Source organism: Coregonus lavaretus (genome assembly GCF_964263955.1).
Source record: "Coregonus lavaretus genome assembly, contig: HAP1_SCAFFOLD_639, whole genome shotgun sequence".
Taxonomy (NCBI): Eukaryota; Metazoa; Chordata; class Actinopteri; order Salmoniformes; family Salmonidae; genus Coregonus; species Coregonus lavaretus.
This window is the reverse complement of record NW_028164366.1, coordinates 231,443-249,124: the sequence shown is the minus strand read 5'-3', so window position 1 is coordinate 249,124 and position 17,682 is coordinate 231,443. Positions and strand designations below refer to the sequence as shown.

The 17,682-nt window shown below is 47.3% G+C and overlaps 1 protein-coding gene across 1 annotated transcript in view; it reads left to right on the top strand.

Annotated features, from left to right (window-relative positions):
• The window catches only part of LOC311117114 (lysophosphatidic acid receptor 1), a 46,915-nt gene extending 33,484 nt beyond the window's left edge, over positions 1 to 13,431 (top strand). Inside the window, exon 2 of the mRNA XM_084192104.1 lies at positions 12,934 to 13,431. Coding sequence (XP_084048230.1) covers positions 12,934 to 13,241 — 308 coding nt within the window. The 3' untranslated portion in view covers positions 13,242 to 13,431. The remainder of the gene's footprint in view (positions 1 to 12,933) is intronic.
• Positions 13,432 to 17,682: the final 4,251 nt, after the last annotated feature.

The following is a 17,682-nucleotide window of genomic DNA, read 5'->3' as shown; positions in this document are numbered from 1 at the left end:
AACTAATGGGGATCCATAATAAACCCCAGGAAGAGTAGCTGCTGCCTTGGCAGGAACTAATGGGGCTCTATAATAAACCCCAGGAAGAGTAGCTGCTGCCTTGGCAGGAACTAATGGGGCTCTATAATAAACCCCAGGAAGAGTAGCTGCTGCCTTGGCAGGAACTAATGGGGCTCTATAATAAACCCCAGGAAGAGTAGCTGCTGCCTTGGCAGGAACTAATGGGGATCCATAATAAACCCCAGGAAGAGTAGCTGCTGCCTTGGCAGGAACTAATGGGGATCCATAATAAACCCCAGGAAGAGTAGCTGCTGCCTTGAATATATCTTGTTAATCATGTGCATTCTACAGGGTGTGTCCCAAATGGTACCCTATTCCCTATATATAGTCAAAAGTACTGCACTATGTTGGGAAAACGATGCCATTTGGCAATAGACTGTGTACGTCGTAATAGAAGTGAAATGCTTTGGTTTGTCTAAATGAAAAAGCCACAGGCTGGTTGAGAAACATATACTTGGTCACAGTGGAGGCTTTTTCACTTGTCAGAGTGGGATGGTGGCTTTCACCACAAAGAACCAGCTCAGCTTTTAGCTCCAGGGGAAAGAACTCCTCTGTAGCTCAGCTGGTACGGCGCTTGTAATGCCAGGGTAGTGGGTAGTGCAAAAGTATTCATCCCCCTTGGCATTTTTCCTATTTTGTTGCATTACGACCTGTAATTTAAATTGATTTTTATTTTTATTTCATGTAATGGACGAACACAAAATAGTCCAAATTGGTGAAGTGAAATGAAAAAAATAACTTAACTGAAAAGTGGTGCGTGCATATGTATTCACCCCCTTTGCTATGAAGCCCCTAAATAAGATATATTGCAACCAATTACCTTCAGAAGTCACATAATTAGTTAAATAAAGTCCACCTGTGTGCAATCTAAGTGTCACATGATCTGTCATGTGATCTCAGTATATATACACCTGTTTTGAAAGGCCCCAACACCACTAAGCAAGCGAGTCTGCAACACCACTAAGCAAGCGGCACCATGAAGACCAAGGAGCTCTCCAAACAGGTCAGGGACAAAGTTGTGGAGAAATACAGATCAGGGTTGGGTTATAAAAATATATCCAAAACTTTGAACATCCCACGGAGCACCATTAGATACATTATATAAAAATGGAAAGAATATGGCACCACAACAAACCTGCCAACAGATGGCCGCCCACCAAAACTCACGGACCAGGCAAGGAGGGCATTAATCAGAGAGGCAACAAAGAGACCAAAGATAACCCTGAAGGAGCTGCAAAGTTCCACAGCGGGATTGGAGTATCTGTCCATAGGACCACTTTACACTCCTCAGAGCTGGGCTTTAAGCCATACTTTTATTTATTTTTATTTCACCTTTATTTAACTCAATGCCAAGAATCAGCTGGAGTGGAGTAAAGCTCACCGCCATTGGAGCTGCTCCGGTCAACTGTAAGTGCTGTTATTGTGAAATGGAAACATCTAGAAGCAACAACGGCTCAGCCGCGAAGTGGTAGGCCACACAAGCTCACAGAACAGGACCGCCAAGTGCTGAAGCGCGTAGCACATAAAAATTATCTGTCCTCGGTTGCAACACTCGCTACAAAGTTCCAAACTGGCTCTGGAAGCAACGTCAGCACAATAACTGTTTGTCGGGAGCTTCATGAAATGGGTTTCCATGGCCGAGCAGTCACACACAAGCCTAAGATCACCATGCGCAATGCCAAGAATCAGCTGGAGTGGAGTAAAGCTCACCGCCATTGGAGCAGTGGAAACGCGTTTTCTGGAGTGATGAATCACGTTTCACCATCTGGCAGTCCGACGGACTAATCTGTGTTTGGCGGATACCAGGAGAACGCTACCTGCCCGAATGCATAGTGTAAAATTTGGTGGAGGAGGAATAATATCTGGGGCTGTTTTTCATGGTTCGGGCTAGGCCCCTTAGTTCCAGTGAAGGGAAATCTAAATGCTACAGCATACAATTACATTCTAGACGATTCTGTGCTTCCAACATTGTGTCCACAGTTTGGGGAAAGCCCTTTCCATAGTGACTGGTGCTGTAACTTTCCTAACGAACCTTGACCCTAATGGTCGACTGTCAAGTGCTCTGATGGGGAGTGGAATGGATAGGGGAACCAATGTAATGCCTAGACTATGTGCAAATGACCTGTCCATAAAGTTCCCAGCTGCGCTTGAATCGACCAGCACCTTACACTACGTGTAATCAGGAAAGTGGATGTGTAAGGTACAGTGCGCAGCAGAGGGCTCTGAACAAGTTTGGGTGTTCGATACATGGGGTGACGCGAGAGTGCACTGCCTGCCGCCTCCAGACCCAAAAGAACGCAGACGACAGCGTGCATCAGAATGTCCTCCCGTGCCACAAGACTGACACTGGTGCTGTCGTCCTCTGCTCTCCCAGGTCGCAGCTCCACCCAGCTCCATCATCTCGTGATCCAGGACGTCCTCTAGAAGCCAGCAGGTTGTCCAACCAGATGGCCATGTCCACCAGTTTATCGAAAGACAACGTGGTATCCCGGCAGGCTAGCTCCCTTCGGACGTCCTCTCGTAGATGGCACCGGAAGTGGTCGATGAGGGCCCGCTCGTTCCACCCAGATCCAGCTGCTAGAGTACGAAACTCCAGGGGTAAAGTCCTGTGCGGTCCTCGTCCCCTGCCTCAGGTGGACCAGCCGCTCGCCTGCCTCTCCACCTTCAGGCGGGTGATTGAAGACGGCCCAAAAGAGTCGAGCGAACTCCCCGTAGTTGTCCAAGGCTACTCCTTCACTCCAGACCGTGTTGTCCCACTCCAGGGCTTTCCCCGAGAGGAATCCCTGGCAGAGAGCAGCTGTCCCGTCAAAATCCCATGGTCGAGATATGTCAATCTCTCTGGGTGCTGGGGAGTGGGTGGCTGGATCGGGTCGGTCAGCTGGTCCCGAAAGATCGTGTCCTCTCCTCTCCAGGCGTTGGACGACCTGGAGAACCCGATCCATCGCTTCTCCCAAGCTGGTTAGCATAGTCGGATGCTCCAGGACCCGTGCCACGACTTCAGGCAGGTGCTCCTCTCCTGCTGACTCCATGTTCGGGTGTGTGATTCTGTGAGAAGGTGATTTTGAAGGAGTCAGGTGCAGGAGGGTAAATCACAGAATAACAGGATTTATTCTGAACCACAGAGTTATGCAGTAATGCGTAAAAACAAGGCACAGAGTGAATAATCCCGGGCGATACAAAATACACGGAGCTCCACCGAGCTTCTCTCTCCTCCACAATAAACACAATAAACAATCACACACAAAGACAAGGGGGCAGAGTGAACACTTCTACAGGTACTTATACAGGGATATGAACCAGTTGTGTGTAATAAACAAGACAAAACAAATGGAATGATGAGATGAGGAGCGGCAGTGGCTAGAAGGCCGGTGACGACGAACGCCGAAGCCTGCCCGAACAAGGAGAGGAGGCAGCTTCGGAGGAAGTCGTGACAGTTGCGTTATTTTCTCTGGGGTGTGTTGGGTTCTTTTCTCTGGGGTGAGTGTTGGGTTCTTTTCTCTGGGGTGAGTGTTGGTTCTTTTCTCTGGGGTGAGTGTTGGTGTTGGGTTCTTTTCTCTGGGGTGAGTGTTGGTTCTTTTCTCTGGGGTGAGTGTTGGTTCTTTTCTCTGGGGTGAGTGTTGGTGTTGGGTTCTTTTCTCTGGGGTGAGTGTTGGTGTTGGGTTCTTTTCTCTGGGGTGAGTGTTGGGTTCTTTTCTTTAGGGTGAGTGTTGGGTTCTATTCTCTGGGATGCGTGTTAGTTTTTAACAGTCTATCTTCCTCTAGGGTGTGTGAGGGTTGTGTTGGGTTTTAAATACACTCAGTTCATCCCTATCGTCTGGTATAAATTAGCCCCCATCCTTTTCCCACGACTTCCCAGGAACCAGTAACTACGAAGGGAGAAGCGTTCAGATTCTCTCTCTCTCTCTCTCTCTCTCTCTCTCTCTCTCTCTCTCTCTCTCTCTCTCTCTCTCTCTCTCTCTCTCTCTCTCTCTCTCTCTCGCTCTCTCTCTCTCTCTCTCTCTCTCTCTCTCTCTCTCTCAATATTTACATCCCACAGCTCAGAGGCTGTCAAGAACATCAGCCTTTCTGCCCTTCAATTATATATTTATTTACAGGGCAGATAGAATCACCCCTGGGGGAATACGACATAAAGCACCAGGCTTCCAGGAGGAAATTAAACATTATTATCTAAAACACAGAGATGCTTTTCCTGTTTCCCTGCTCTAAGTTGTTGTTCTCGGTTGGAGAACCCTTTGAAGAACCCTTTTGGGTTCTGTGAAGAACCCTTTCAACAGAGCCCTTTCGTAACCCTGCTCTGCTCTCTAACAGCTTGTAGAGATCATCTAACTCCTGAGAGTCTCTCTCTCTCTGCATAACTGAGACATGAGGTAGAGCCCCGCCAGGCTGAGCAGCTGCACACAGAATAAAAAACAGCTTTCACTAAATATCTGCTCTTTTGCAAAATCCCATCTGGAGTCTGAATATTGTTATTTTTTAAAACAGAGATTTTCAGCAGCAAAAACATGGATAGTCTTTTGTCTTGCGTTTTGATAATGGATATAATCGGAACGTCATGTTGATAGAAGTAAAATTGTAGCTGTGTAAATGTTGTTGCTGTGTTTCACACTCTGGCACCCACTCTGTGAAGCCCTGTGAAGGAAGGTCAAGGACGTGTTGTTGTCTTTAGACGGAGATAAGAGGAGGATAATATTAAGTTAGAGACACCAAGGAGATGACTTGTCCTTAGCAGAGAGCTACTAACTATCTGAGTGAGTCCTAAATAGCACCCTTTATAGTGCACTAATTTTGACTAGAGCCCTATGAGCCTAGAGGATGCCATTTGGGTTAGTGAATCATCAGACGTATAGACACACCGGCTGCTCATGAGAATTTCTGGAAGTTTGTTTAAGAAGTCTGTCATTACTGGACTTGGAATACAAGGTTGGAAACTACAAGGTTTCATCTGTGGATTAAGAGTGGTCAGATAAAGTACCAAGCGTTTACAGAGATAATGTGGATTTATGACAGGTTTATTACATATATATACAGTAGTACAGACATACTGTTTGTTTCCTGTTTCTATAGAATAATCTAACCTCATAGAGAGGAGATTTGAAACTCAGACATATACTTGTGTCTCATATACACTACCAGTCAAAAGTTTGGACAAACCTACTCATTCAAGGGTTTTCTTTATTTTTACTATTTTCTACATTGTAGAATAATAGTGAAGACATCAAAACTACGAAATAACACATATGGAATCATGTAGTAACCAAAAAAGTTTTAAACAAATCTAAATATATTTAATATTTTAGATTCTTCAAATAGCCACCATTTGCCTTGACGACAGCTTTGCACACTCTGTCCAAACTTTTGACTGGTACTGTAGTTGTTTTATACATACTGAGTCATTCAATAAATCATTTTTTTTGAGGGGGAGTCTGTCAGACTGATTTCTGGCCTCACTGAACAGTCCCATTCTCTAACCAACCAATCCTCACTGAACAGTCCCATTCTCTGACCAACCAATCCTCACTGAACAGTCCCATTCTCTAACCAACCAATCCTCACTGAACAGTCCCATTCTCTGACCAACCAATCCTCACTGAACAGTCCCATTCTCTAACCAACCAATCCTCACTGAACAGTCCCATTCTCTAACCAACCAATCCTCACTGGGCAGTCCCATTCTCTAACCAACCAATCCTCAGTGAGCGGTCCCATTCTCTAACCAACCAATCCTCACTGAACAGTCCCATTCTCTAACCAACCAATCCTCACTGGGCAGTCCCATTCTCTAACCAACCAATCCTCACTGAACAGTCCCATTCTCTAACCAACCAATCCTCAGTGAGCAGTCCCATTCTCTAACCAACCAATCCTCACTGAACAGTCCCATTCTCTAACCAACCAATCCTCACTGGGCAGTCCCATTCTCTAACCAACCAATCCTCACTGAACAGTCCCATTCTCTAACCAACCAATCCTCAGTGAGCAGTCCCATTCTCTAACCAACCAATCCTCACTGAACAGTCCCATTCTCTAACCAACCAATCCTCACTGAACAGTCCCATTCTCTGACCAACCAATCCTCACTGAACAGTCCCATTCTCTAACCAACCAATCCTCACTGAACAGTCCCATTCTCTAACCAACCAATCCTCACTGAACAGTCCCATTCTCTAACCAACCAATCCTCACTGAACAGTCCCATTCTCTAACCAACCAATCCTCACTGGGCGGTCCCATTCTCTAACCAACCAATCCTCACTGAACAGTCCCATTCTCTAACCAACCAATCCTCACTGAACAGTCCCATTCTCTAACCAACCAATCCTCACTGAACAGTCCCATTCTCTGACCAACCAATCCTCACTGGGCGGTCCCATTCTCTAACCAACCAATCCTCACTGGGCGGTCCCATTCTCTAATCAACCAATCCGCACTGAGCAGTCCCATTCTCTAACCAACCAATCCGCACTGAGCAGTCCCATTCTCTGACCAATCCTCTCCTCCTCACCAGTATATGAAGGTCGGACTAACGACATTAAGGAGAAACTGGTTGGAATGATGTTGTTATTGTTGTGCTCACTAATGTGCTCTTCTAGTTGAACGCTGGTGCTTTAAGAAATGTTCATGTGAAGTGTACGTGCACAGGTGTGTCAGTGTTACACAACTTTTCTACATTTACATTTACATCATTTAGCAGACGCTCTTATCCAGAGCGACTTACAAATTGGTGCATTCAACTTATGATATGACAACCACATTTTTTTGGGGGGGTGGGGGGGGCTGGGGGGGGGGGTGGTAGAAGGATTACTTTATACTATTCCAGGTATTCCTTAGAGTTTCAAGTGTCTCCGGAAGGTGGTAGTGACTCCGCTGTCCTGGCGTCGTGGGGGAGCTTGTTCCACCATTGGGGTGCCAGAGCAGTGGATAGCTTTGACTGGGCTGAGCGGGAACTCTGCTTCCGTAGAGTTAGGGGAGCCAGCAGGCCAGAGGTGGATGAATGTAGTGCCCTCATTTGGGTGTAGGGTCTGATCAAATCAAATCAAATCAAATCAAATCAAATTTTATTGGTCACATGCGCCGAATACAACAGGTGCAGACATTACAGTGAAATGCTTACTTACAGCCCTTAACCAACAGTGCATTTATTTTAAACAAAAGAAGTAAAAATAAAACAACAACAACAAAAAAAATAGTGTTGAGAAAAAAAAAAGAGCAGAAGTAAAAGTAAAGTGACAGTAGGGAGGCTATATATACAGGGGGGTACCGGTGCAGAGTCAATGTGCGGGGGCACCGGCTAGTTGAGGTAGTTGAAGTAATATGTACATGTGGGTAGAGTTAAAGTGACTATGCATAAATAATTAACAGAGTAGCAGCAGCGTAAAAAGGATGGGGTGGGGGGGCAGTGCAAATAGTCCGGGTAGCCATGATTAGCTGTTCAGGAGTCTTATGGCTTGGGGGTAGAAGCTGTTGAGAAGTCTTTTGGACCTAGACTTGGCACTCCGGTACCGCTTGCCGTGCGGTAGCAGAGAGAACAGTCTATGACTAGGGTGGCTGGAGTCTTTGACAATTTTGAGGGCCTTCCTCTGACACCGCCTGGTATAGAGGTCCTGGATGGCAGGAAGCTTTGCCCCAGTGATGTACTGGGCCGTACGCACTACCCTCCGTAGTGCCTTGCGGTCGGAGGCCAAGCAGTTGCCATACCAGGCGGTGATGCAACCAGTCAGGATGCTCTCGATGGTGCAGCTGTATAATTTTTTTAGGATCTGAGGACCCATGCCAAATCTTTTTAGTCTCCTGAGGGGGAATAGGCTTTGTCGTGCCCTCTTCACGACTGTCTTGGTGTGTTTGGACCATGATAGTTTGTTGGTGATGTGGACACCAAGGAACTTGAAGCTCTCAACCTGTTCCACTACAGCCCCGTCGATGAGAATGGGGGCGTGCTCAGTCCTCTTTTTTTTCCTGTAGTCCACAATCATCTCCTTTGTCTTGGTCACGTTGAGGGAGAGGTTGTTGTCCTGGCACCACACGGCCAGATCTCTGACCTCCTCCCTATAGGCTGTCTCATCGTTGTCGGTGATCAGGCCTACCACTGTTGTGTCGTCGGCAAACTTAATGATGGTGTTGGAGTCGTGCCTGGCCATGCAGTCATGGGTGAACAGAGAGTACAGGAGGGGACTGAGCACGCACCCCTGAGGGGCCCCCGTGTTGAGGATCAGTGTGGCAGATGTGTTGTTACCTACCCTTACCACCTGGGGGCGGCCCGTCAGGAAGTCCAGGATCCAGTTGCAGAGGGAGGTGTTTAGTCCCAGGATCCTTAGCTTAGTGATGAGCTTAGAGGGCACTATGGTGTTGAATGCTGAGCTGTAGTCAATGAATAGCATTCTCACGTAGGTGTTCCTCTTGTCCAGGTGGGAAAGGGCAGTGTGGAGTGCAATAGAGATTGCATCATCTGTGGATCTGTTGGGGCGGTATGCAAATTGGAGTGGGTCTAGGGTTTCTGGGATAATGCTGTTGATGTGAGCCATGACCAGCCTTTCAAAGCACTTCATGGCTACAGACGTCAGTGCTACGGGTCGGTAGTCATTTAGGCAGGTTATCTTAGAGTCCTTGGGCACGGGGACTATGGTGGTCTGCTTGAAACATGTTGGTATTACAGACTCAGTCAGGGACATGTTGAAAATGTCAGTGAAGACACTTGCCAGTTGGTCAGCACATGCTCGGAGTACACGTCCTGGTAATCCGTCTGGCCCTGCGGCCTTGTGAATGTTGACCTGCTTAAAAGTCTTACTCACATCGGCTACGGAGAGCGTGATCACATAGTCATCCGGAACAGCTGGTGCTCTCATGCATGCTTCAGTGTTGCTTGCCTCGAAGCGAGCATAGAAGTGGTTTAGCTCGTCTGGTAGGCTTGTGTCACTGGGCAGCTCGCGGCTGTGCTTCCCTTTGTAGTCTGTAATAGTTTTCAAGCCCTGCCACATCCGACGAGCGTCAGAGCCAGTGTAGTACGATTCAATCTTAGACCTGTATTGACTCTTTCCTGTTTGATGGTTCGTCGGAGGTCATAGCGGGATTTCTTATAAGCGTCCGGGTTAGAGTCCCGTTCCTTGAAGGCGGCAGCTCTACCCTTTAGCTCAGTGCGGATGTTTCCTGTAATCCATGGCTTCTGGTTGGGGTATGTACGTACGGTCACTGTGGGGACGACATCATCGATGCACTTATTGATGAAGCCAGTGACTGATGTGGTGTACTCCTCAATGCTGTCTGAAGAATCCCGGAACATGTTCCAGTCTGTGCTAGCAAAACAGTCCTGTAGCTTAGCATCTGCGTCATCTGACCACTTTTTTATTAACCGAGTCACTGGTGCTTCCTGCTTTAGTTTTTGCTTATAAGCAGGAATCAGGAGGATAGAGTTATGGTCAGATTTGCCAAATGGAGGGCGAGGGAGAGCTTTGTATGCGTCTCTGTGTGTGGAGTAAAGGTGGTCTAGAGTTTTTTTCCCTCTGGTTGCACATTTAACATGCTGGTAGAATCAGAGCCTGAAGGTAAGGAGGTGCCGTTCCCCTCACAGCTCCATAGGCAAGCACCATGGTCTTGTAGTAGATGCGAGCCTCAACTGGAAGCCAGTGGAGTGTGCGGAGGAGCGGGGTGACATGAGAGAACTTGGGAAGGTTGAACACCAGATGGGTTGCAGCGTTCTGGATAAGTTGTAGGGGTTTAATGGCACAGGCAGAGAGCCCAGCCAACAGCGAGTTGCAGGAATCCAGACGGGAGATGACAAGTGCCTGGATTAGGACCTGTGCCACTTTCTGTGTAAGGTAGGGTCGTACTCTGCGAATGTTGTAGAGCATGAACCTGCAGGATCGGGTCACCGCTTTGATGTTAGCGGAGAACGACAGGGTGTTGTTCAGGGTCACGCCAAGGTTCTTTGCACTCTGGGAGGAGGACATAATGGAGTTGTCAACCGTGATGGCGAGATCATGGAGCGGGCAGTCCTTCCCTGGGAGGAAGAGCAGCTCCGTCTTGCTGAGGTTCAGCTTGAGGTGGTGATCCGACATCCACACTGATATGTCTGCCAGACCTGCAGAGATGCGATTCGCCACCTGGTTATCAGAAGGGGGAAAGGAGAAAATTAATTGTGTGTCGTCTGCGTAGCAATGATAGGAGAGACCATGTGAGGATATGACAGAGCCAAGTGACATGGTGTATAGAGAGAATAGGAGAGGGCCTAGAACTGAGCCCTGGGGGACACCAGTGGTGAGAGCACATGGTGCGGAGACAGATTCTTGCCACGCCACCTGGTAGGAGCGACCTGTCAGGTAGGACGCAATCCAAGAGTGAGCAGCGCCGGAGATGCCCAACTCGGAGAGGGTGGAGAGGAGGATCTGATGGTTCACAATATCAAAGGCAGCGGATAGGTCTAGAAGGATAAGAGCAGAGGAGAGAGAGTTAGCTTTAGCAGTGCGGAGAGCCTCCGTGACACAGAGAAGAGCAGTCTCAGTTGAATGACAAGTCTTGAAACCTGACTGGTTTGGATCAAGAAGTTCATTCTGAGCGAGATAGCAGGAGAGTTGGCTAGAGACGGCACGCTCAAGAGTTTTGGAGAGAAAATAAAGAAGGGATACTGGTCTGTAGTTGTTGACATCGGAGGGATCGAGTGTAGGTTTTTTGAGGAGGGGTACAACTCTCGCTCTCTTGAAGACGGAAGGGACATTGGCAGCAGTCAAGGATGAGTTGATGAGCGTGGTGAGGTAAGGGAGAAGGTCTCCGGAAATGGTCTGGAGAAGATAGGAGGGGATAGGGTCAAGCGGGCAGGTTGTTGGGCGGCCGGCCATCACAAGTCGCAAGATTTCTTCTGGAGAGAGAGGGGAGAAAGAAGTCAAAGCATTGGGTATGGCATTGTGAGCAGGACCAGCGGTGTCATTTGACTTAATAAATGAGGATCGGATGTCGTCAACCTTTTTTTCAAAATAGTTGACGAAGTCATCCACAGAGAGGGAGGAGGAAGGGGGAGGAGGAGGATTCAGCAGGGAGGAGAAGGTGGCAAAGAGCTTCCTAGGGTTAGAGGCAGAGGCTTGAAATTTAGAGTGGTAGAAAGTGGCTTTAGCAGCGGAAATAGAGGAAGAGAATGTAGAGAGGAGGGAGTGAAAAGATGACAGGTCCACAGGGAGTCTAGTTTTCCTCCACCAGATGCTCTCGGGTATGCGAGAACACATGATCAGACGAGGAAAGAGCAGTAGGAGTAGCAGTGTTTTCTGTTGTAATCCATGTTTCCGTCAGCGCCAAGATATCGAGGGACTGGAGGGTAGCATAGGCTGAGATGAACTCTGCCTTGTCCAGAGGCTGCCAGAGACCTGGAACTCCACGTGGGTCGTGCATTCAGGGACCACCAGATTAGAGTGGCAACAGCCATGTGGTGTGAAACGTTTGTATGGCCTGTGCAGAGAGGAGAGAACAGGGATAGACAGACACATAGTTGACAGGCTACAGAGAATGGCTACAATAATGCAAAGGAGATTGGAATGAAATTAACTAAACATCTGGGAAAGCGAGAGAGCGGGGCCTCCCTCACTTACGTTTCACTGAAACACTCAAATATAACTCTCCCAACTTCCACTTTAGAAATTATAATTGTTGTAAACTACAGCGGTTCAATGTTTTCTAGGAATAGACTCTTTAACTTAGTTTATTCAGCTAACTTGGTACAGTATTCTTCCGTGAAAACCGTCCAGGGCACCGAATCCAATGACGCCATAGCCAACTAGCATGCCAGCCTCCAATAACACTGTTTAGCACCAATACTCGGTTACAACAAACCACTAGTGTGTAAACACGCCAAGCAGATAATTTGTGTCCGTGTCTAACGTTGTGTAAAGTTTTGGGTTAGTTTTGACAGTTTGATTGAATACGTCGTCAACTTATTCAGCCAGTTAGTTAGCTAGAATAGTTAGCATACTAGCTAGCCATTGCTCTCTGCCAACGAACCACCCCCTCCTCCCACGGCACGAACACACAGAGAGCCAAGCTAACGTTAATTAGTCACCCATGTCCCGAATTCCCTTGAATGACTCTGGTTACCAGTATGTAAAAACAAAACAAAAATAAATGTAGGTTATAACTTACCCTTAGTAGCTACTGTTAGCCAGTTAAATGCAAAGCTACCCACTGAATCGATTCAGCCAGTTCGCGTCTGTCCCAACGGAGAGAAAGCGTCTCCAAATATTAAAGCTAGGTCGTTCCAGCTATTGTTTAGTTAGCTATCCAGGTAGCAACAAGCTAGCTACATTTCGAGTACATTAGCTACTAACTACCTAACGTTAATGCTTCAGATAATGAGGTTAGAAAAACAGCTGAATGGTAGGTAGCTAGCTGGCATAATTACAGGTACTCTTAAGTGTGAAATAACATTGGAAACAACTATCCACAGTTGCTAATAGTTACCAGAAGCTACCCGCTAGCTAGCTAGCATTATTGGTCCAGGTAGCGGGTTAGCTAGCCTTGTGCTTCACCGGGCTCAGCCGAATACAATACTTACCTACAATACTTACCTACAATAACTACCTAGATAAACTACCTACAATACCTAACTACAATACCTACCTACAATCTAAATACATGGTTTAAGCTTTACTCAACACCATATAAGAAGCCAAGCTTACCTCCCGTTAGGGAGAGAAACAACCAGTTAAAACATGTTGATCCGTCTCTAAAAACAGTTATGATGCCCAGACCATTTTGCCCGTGACATGGGCGTTTATCCTGTTTCGATAGAATCCTTATGTTATTAATATATAGAAAATAACATGAAAACTCTATTAGATATATTTATTCTCCTTATTTGATCTTTCAGGCTTAAATCTAACCTCTCCTCTCGTCCTCCAGGTGCGTTCATCGTGTGCTGGACTCCAGGCCTGGTTCTCCTCCTCCTTGATGTGTTCTGTGCCAACTGTAACGTCCTGGACTTTGAGAAGTTCTTCCTGCTTCTGGCTGAGTTTAACTCTGCTATGAACCCCATCATCTACAGCTACCGGGACAAGGAGATGAGTGCCACCTTCAAGCAGATCCTGTGCTGCCAGCGCCAGGAGAACGTTAACGGGACGGCAGCCGAGGGCTCTGACCGCTCAGCCTCCTCTATTAATCACACCGTGCTGAGTGGAGGGAAACAAAACAATGATCACTCAGTGGTGTGAGGAGAGGAGAGGAGGAGGAGAGGAGAGGGACTGGAGCTGGAGCTGGAGACAGGAGGAGAGGAGAGGGACTGGGGCTGGAGCTGGAGGAGAGGAGGAGAGGAGAGGGACTGGAGCTGGAGACAGGAGGAGAGGAGAGGAACTGGAGCTGGAGGAGAGGAGAGTAACTGGAGCTGGAAACAGGAGGAGAGGAGAGGAGCTGGAGCTGGAGCTGGAGGAGAGGAGAGGGACTGGGGCTGGAGACAGAAGGAGAGGAGAGGGACTGGGGCTGGAGCTGGAGGAGAGGAGGAGAGGAGAGGGGCTGGAGCTGGAGGAGAGGAGGAGAGGAGAGGAACTGGAGCTGGAGGAGAGGAGAGGAACTGGAGCTGGAGACAGGAGGAGAGGAGAGGGACTGGAGCTGGAGCTGGAGGAGAGGAGAGGGACTGGGGCTGGAGACAGGAGGAGAGGAGAGGGACTGGAGCTGGGACTGAAGGAGAGGAGAGGAGAGGGACTGGGGCTGGAGACAGGAGGAGAGGAGAGGGACTGGAGCTGGAGATAGGAGGAGAGGAGAGGGACTGGGGCTGGAGCTGTAGGAGAGGAGAGGGACTGGGGCTGGAGACAGAAGGAGAGGAGAGGAGAGGGACTGGGGCTGGAGACAGGAGGAGAGGAGAGGGACTGGAGCTGGGACTGGAGGAGGCAGAGGAACTGGAGCTAGAGCTGGAGGAGAGGAGAGGGACTGGAGCTGGGACAGGAGGAGAGGAGAGGAGAGGGACTGGGGCTGGAGACAGGAGGAGAGGAGAGGGACTGGAGCTGGGACAGGAGGAGAGGAGAGGAGAGGGACTGGGGCTGGAGACAGGAGGAGAGGAGAGGGACTGGAGCTGGAGACAGGAGGAGAGGAGAGGGACTGGAGCTGGAACTAGGTGGGGCTGCAGCCAGGAGGGACAGCAGTGTGGAGCCCATCCCAGGGGTGGCCAGGAGATGGGTGGGAGGATGAGGGCAGGCAGGGGCCAATGAGGTGGGTGGGAAATGGACTATAGGTCTAATGTTACTATAAAGACCAGGGAGATATGGACTATAGCTATAATGTTACGATAAAGTCCAGGGTGGTATAATGCAGAAGAAGGAGAAGCTAATGCCTTCTTGCTCTGAGGGTCGGAACAGAGGGTAGAGGCATTGCAAGACTCTGATAGGTTGTTAGTTATTTGTTTTCTATTTTGTAAAAAAAAAAATGTTTTTGTTGATGTTGATACCACATGAATTATTTAAAGACTAATCGATGATGATGTGAAGAACTGGCCAATGTATAACCACCTCTCCAGTATATAACCTGCTCTCTAGATTCCCTCTCTTTCTTACTGAACCTCTTGCCTTACTTCGGTTGTCTCAAATGGCACCCTATTCCCTACATAGTGCACTACTTTTGACCAGTGCCCAGGGCCACCTAGTCCACTATATAGGGAATAGGGTGCCATTTGGGACTCCTTACAGTAGCTTGTGAACTTGAAAGATGATGAAGTGTCTGTCCAGTGAATCGTTCTGCTAATCTCATCCTCACAGTGTCACAGAAACAAACCACCCTGATTTCTAACACCTTTCACTGCAGTATCTGTCATTATAAACACATTACAACGTCATCATACAGTATGGAGAAGAAGTGTCTTTCTAATTGGCTGAATAGCTTTTACCCAAGTATTTTAGTCCTCACTATTATCCCAACAGGTGTTACTGTATTCTGTTGTTGAGCCAGACCAAAGTGGAGCACTCTGTCTACATCACCAAGTAGGTAGTCTGCTAAGACCTGGGCTGTGTCCTAAATGAGCCCTGATCAAAACTACTGCCCTAAATAGGGAATATAGTTCCTTTTCGGACAAAACCCTGTTCGTCATTTTAACTTTCTGTTCCCAAGTGTGTTGATCTATTGACCGAAAGCTTGGGACCTGTTTAACCCAACTCATCCTAAGGCCTTGGCTGGATTCCACCCCTAGGATTACAGGCTAAAAAGCCTATGAATATCAAACAGTAAAACAGAAAGAATGTCGTGCCTAAGGAGAACCTGTTCATCATTTTAACTTCACGTTGGCTTTAAGCCAAGTATGAATTCCAAGTATGACAGACCATTTGGGACCATTGATTTGATTGGTGGCAATCCTGCTGTCTTCGGCAATAAAACAGTTTTATCAACTTGCGTGTCAGCAGGCAAGTTTTCAAGATATTGGACTTTCAAGAAGCATGGTGTCACCGGCCACATCATCATGATTAAGTATTTTGATTCATATGAAGCGTTTCGCATCGTCATGGTGAAGTATTTTGCATCGTCATGGTGATGTGGCCGGTGACGCTTTGCTTCTTGAAAATCCAATATCTTGAAAACTTGACTGCTGACACGCAAAACATGTTGGGACTGTAACAGTGGACAAATGAAAAAAAAATACCAAAAGATTTGACTGCTTTTTTTTTTCCTGGCTTTGTTCAGATACCATGTTTTTTGAACAATCAGAAAGCATAAACATTCCAGACTTTTCAAGGTGCACACTCTGTCCTGGACAATGACCACAGGAAGTGCTTCTCAGTAGAGGTGCATCTGCAGTTAAGGTCCCTATAGAGTGCATATAGATGCTTTTATGTGACTATAGGTTTATTTATGCTATTCATCTGAATGGGACCCTATAATGCAGCTGGATAACAAACATTTACTCAAGCAGCTTGATGACCTAATGGTGTTACATCTAATGATAGATGATAGATGTAAAATATATATATAGCTGAAGATGTAATACATGTTAAATCAAGACTGTAATGTCTGTCTGTCCTATCAGCATGTATGGACACTTCCCTGTCTTCATCACCCATACCTTCATCCTGAGTGTGTACGAGACCTTCCCTGTCTTCATCACCCATACCTTCATCCTGAGTGTGTAATATGGACACTTCCCTGTCTTCATAACCCATACCTTCATCCTGAGTGTGTAATATGGACACTTCCCTGTCTTCATAACCCATACCTTCATCCTGAGTGTGTAATATGGACACTTCCCTGTCTTCATCACCCATACCTTCATCCTGAGTGTGTACGAGACCTTCCCTGTCTTCATAACCCATACCTTCATCCTGAGTGTGTAATATGGACACTTCCCTGTCTTCATAACCCATACCTTCATCCTGAGTGTGTAATATGGACACTTCCCTGTCTTCATCACCCATACCTTCATCCTGAGTGTGTAATATGGACACTTCCCTGTCTTCATAACCCATACCTTCATCCTGAGTGTGTAATATGGACACTTCCCTGTCTTCATAACCCATACCTTCATCCTGAGTGTGTAATATGGACACTTCCCTGTCTTCATAACCCATACCTTCATCCTGAGTGTGTAATATGGACACTTCCCTGTCTTCATCACCCATACCTTCATCCTGAGTGTGTAATATGGACACTTCCCTGTCTTCATAACCCATACCTTCATCCTGAGTGTGTAATATGGACACTTCCCTGTCTTCATCACCCATACCTTCATCCTGAGTGTGTAATATGGACACTTCCCTGTCTTCATCACCCATACCTTCATCCTGAGTGTGTAATATGGACACTTCCCTGTCTTCATAACCCATACCTTCATCCTGAGTGTGTAATATGGACACTTCCCTGTCTTCATCACCCATACCTTCATCCTGAGTGTGTAATATGGACACTTCCCTGTCTTCATCACCCATACCTTCACCCTGAGTGTGTACGAGACCTTCCCTGTCTTCATAACCCATACCTTCATCCTGAGTGTGTAATATGGACACTTCCCTGTCTTCATAACCCATACCTTCATCCTGAGTGTGTAATATGGACACTTCCCTGTCTTCATCACCCATACCTTCACCCTGAGTGTGTACGAGACCTTCCCTGTCTTCATAACCCATACCTTCATCCTGAGTGTGTACGAGACCTTCCCTGTCTTCATAACCCATACCTTCATCCTGAGTGTGTAATATGGACACTTCCCTGTCTTCATAACCAATACCTTCATCCTGAGTGTGTACGAGACCTTCCCTGTCTTCATAACCCATACCTTCATCCTGAGTGTGTAATATGGACACTTCCCTGTCTTCATAACCCATACCTTCATCCTGAGTGTGTACGAGACCTTCCCTGTCTTCATAACCCATACCTTCATCCTGAGTGTGTAATATGGACACTTCCCTGTCTTCATAACCCATACCTTCATCCTGAGTGTGTACGAGACCTTCCCTGTCTTCATAACCCATACCTTCATCCTGAGTGTGTACGAGACCTTCCCTGTCTTCATAACCCATACCTTCACCCTGAGTGTGTACGAGACCTTCCCTGTCTTCATAACCCATACCTTCATCCTGAGTGTGTACGAGACCTTCCCTGTCTTCATAACCCATACCTTCATCCTGAGTGTGTACGAGACCTTCCCTGTCTTCATAACCCATACCTTCACCCTGAGTGTGT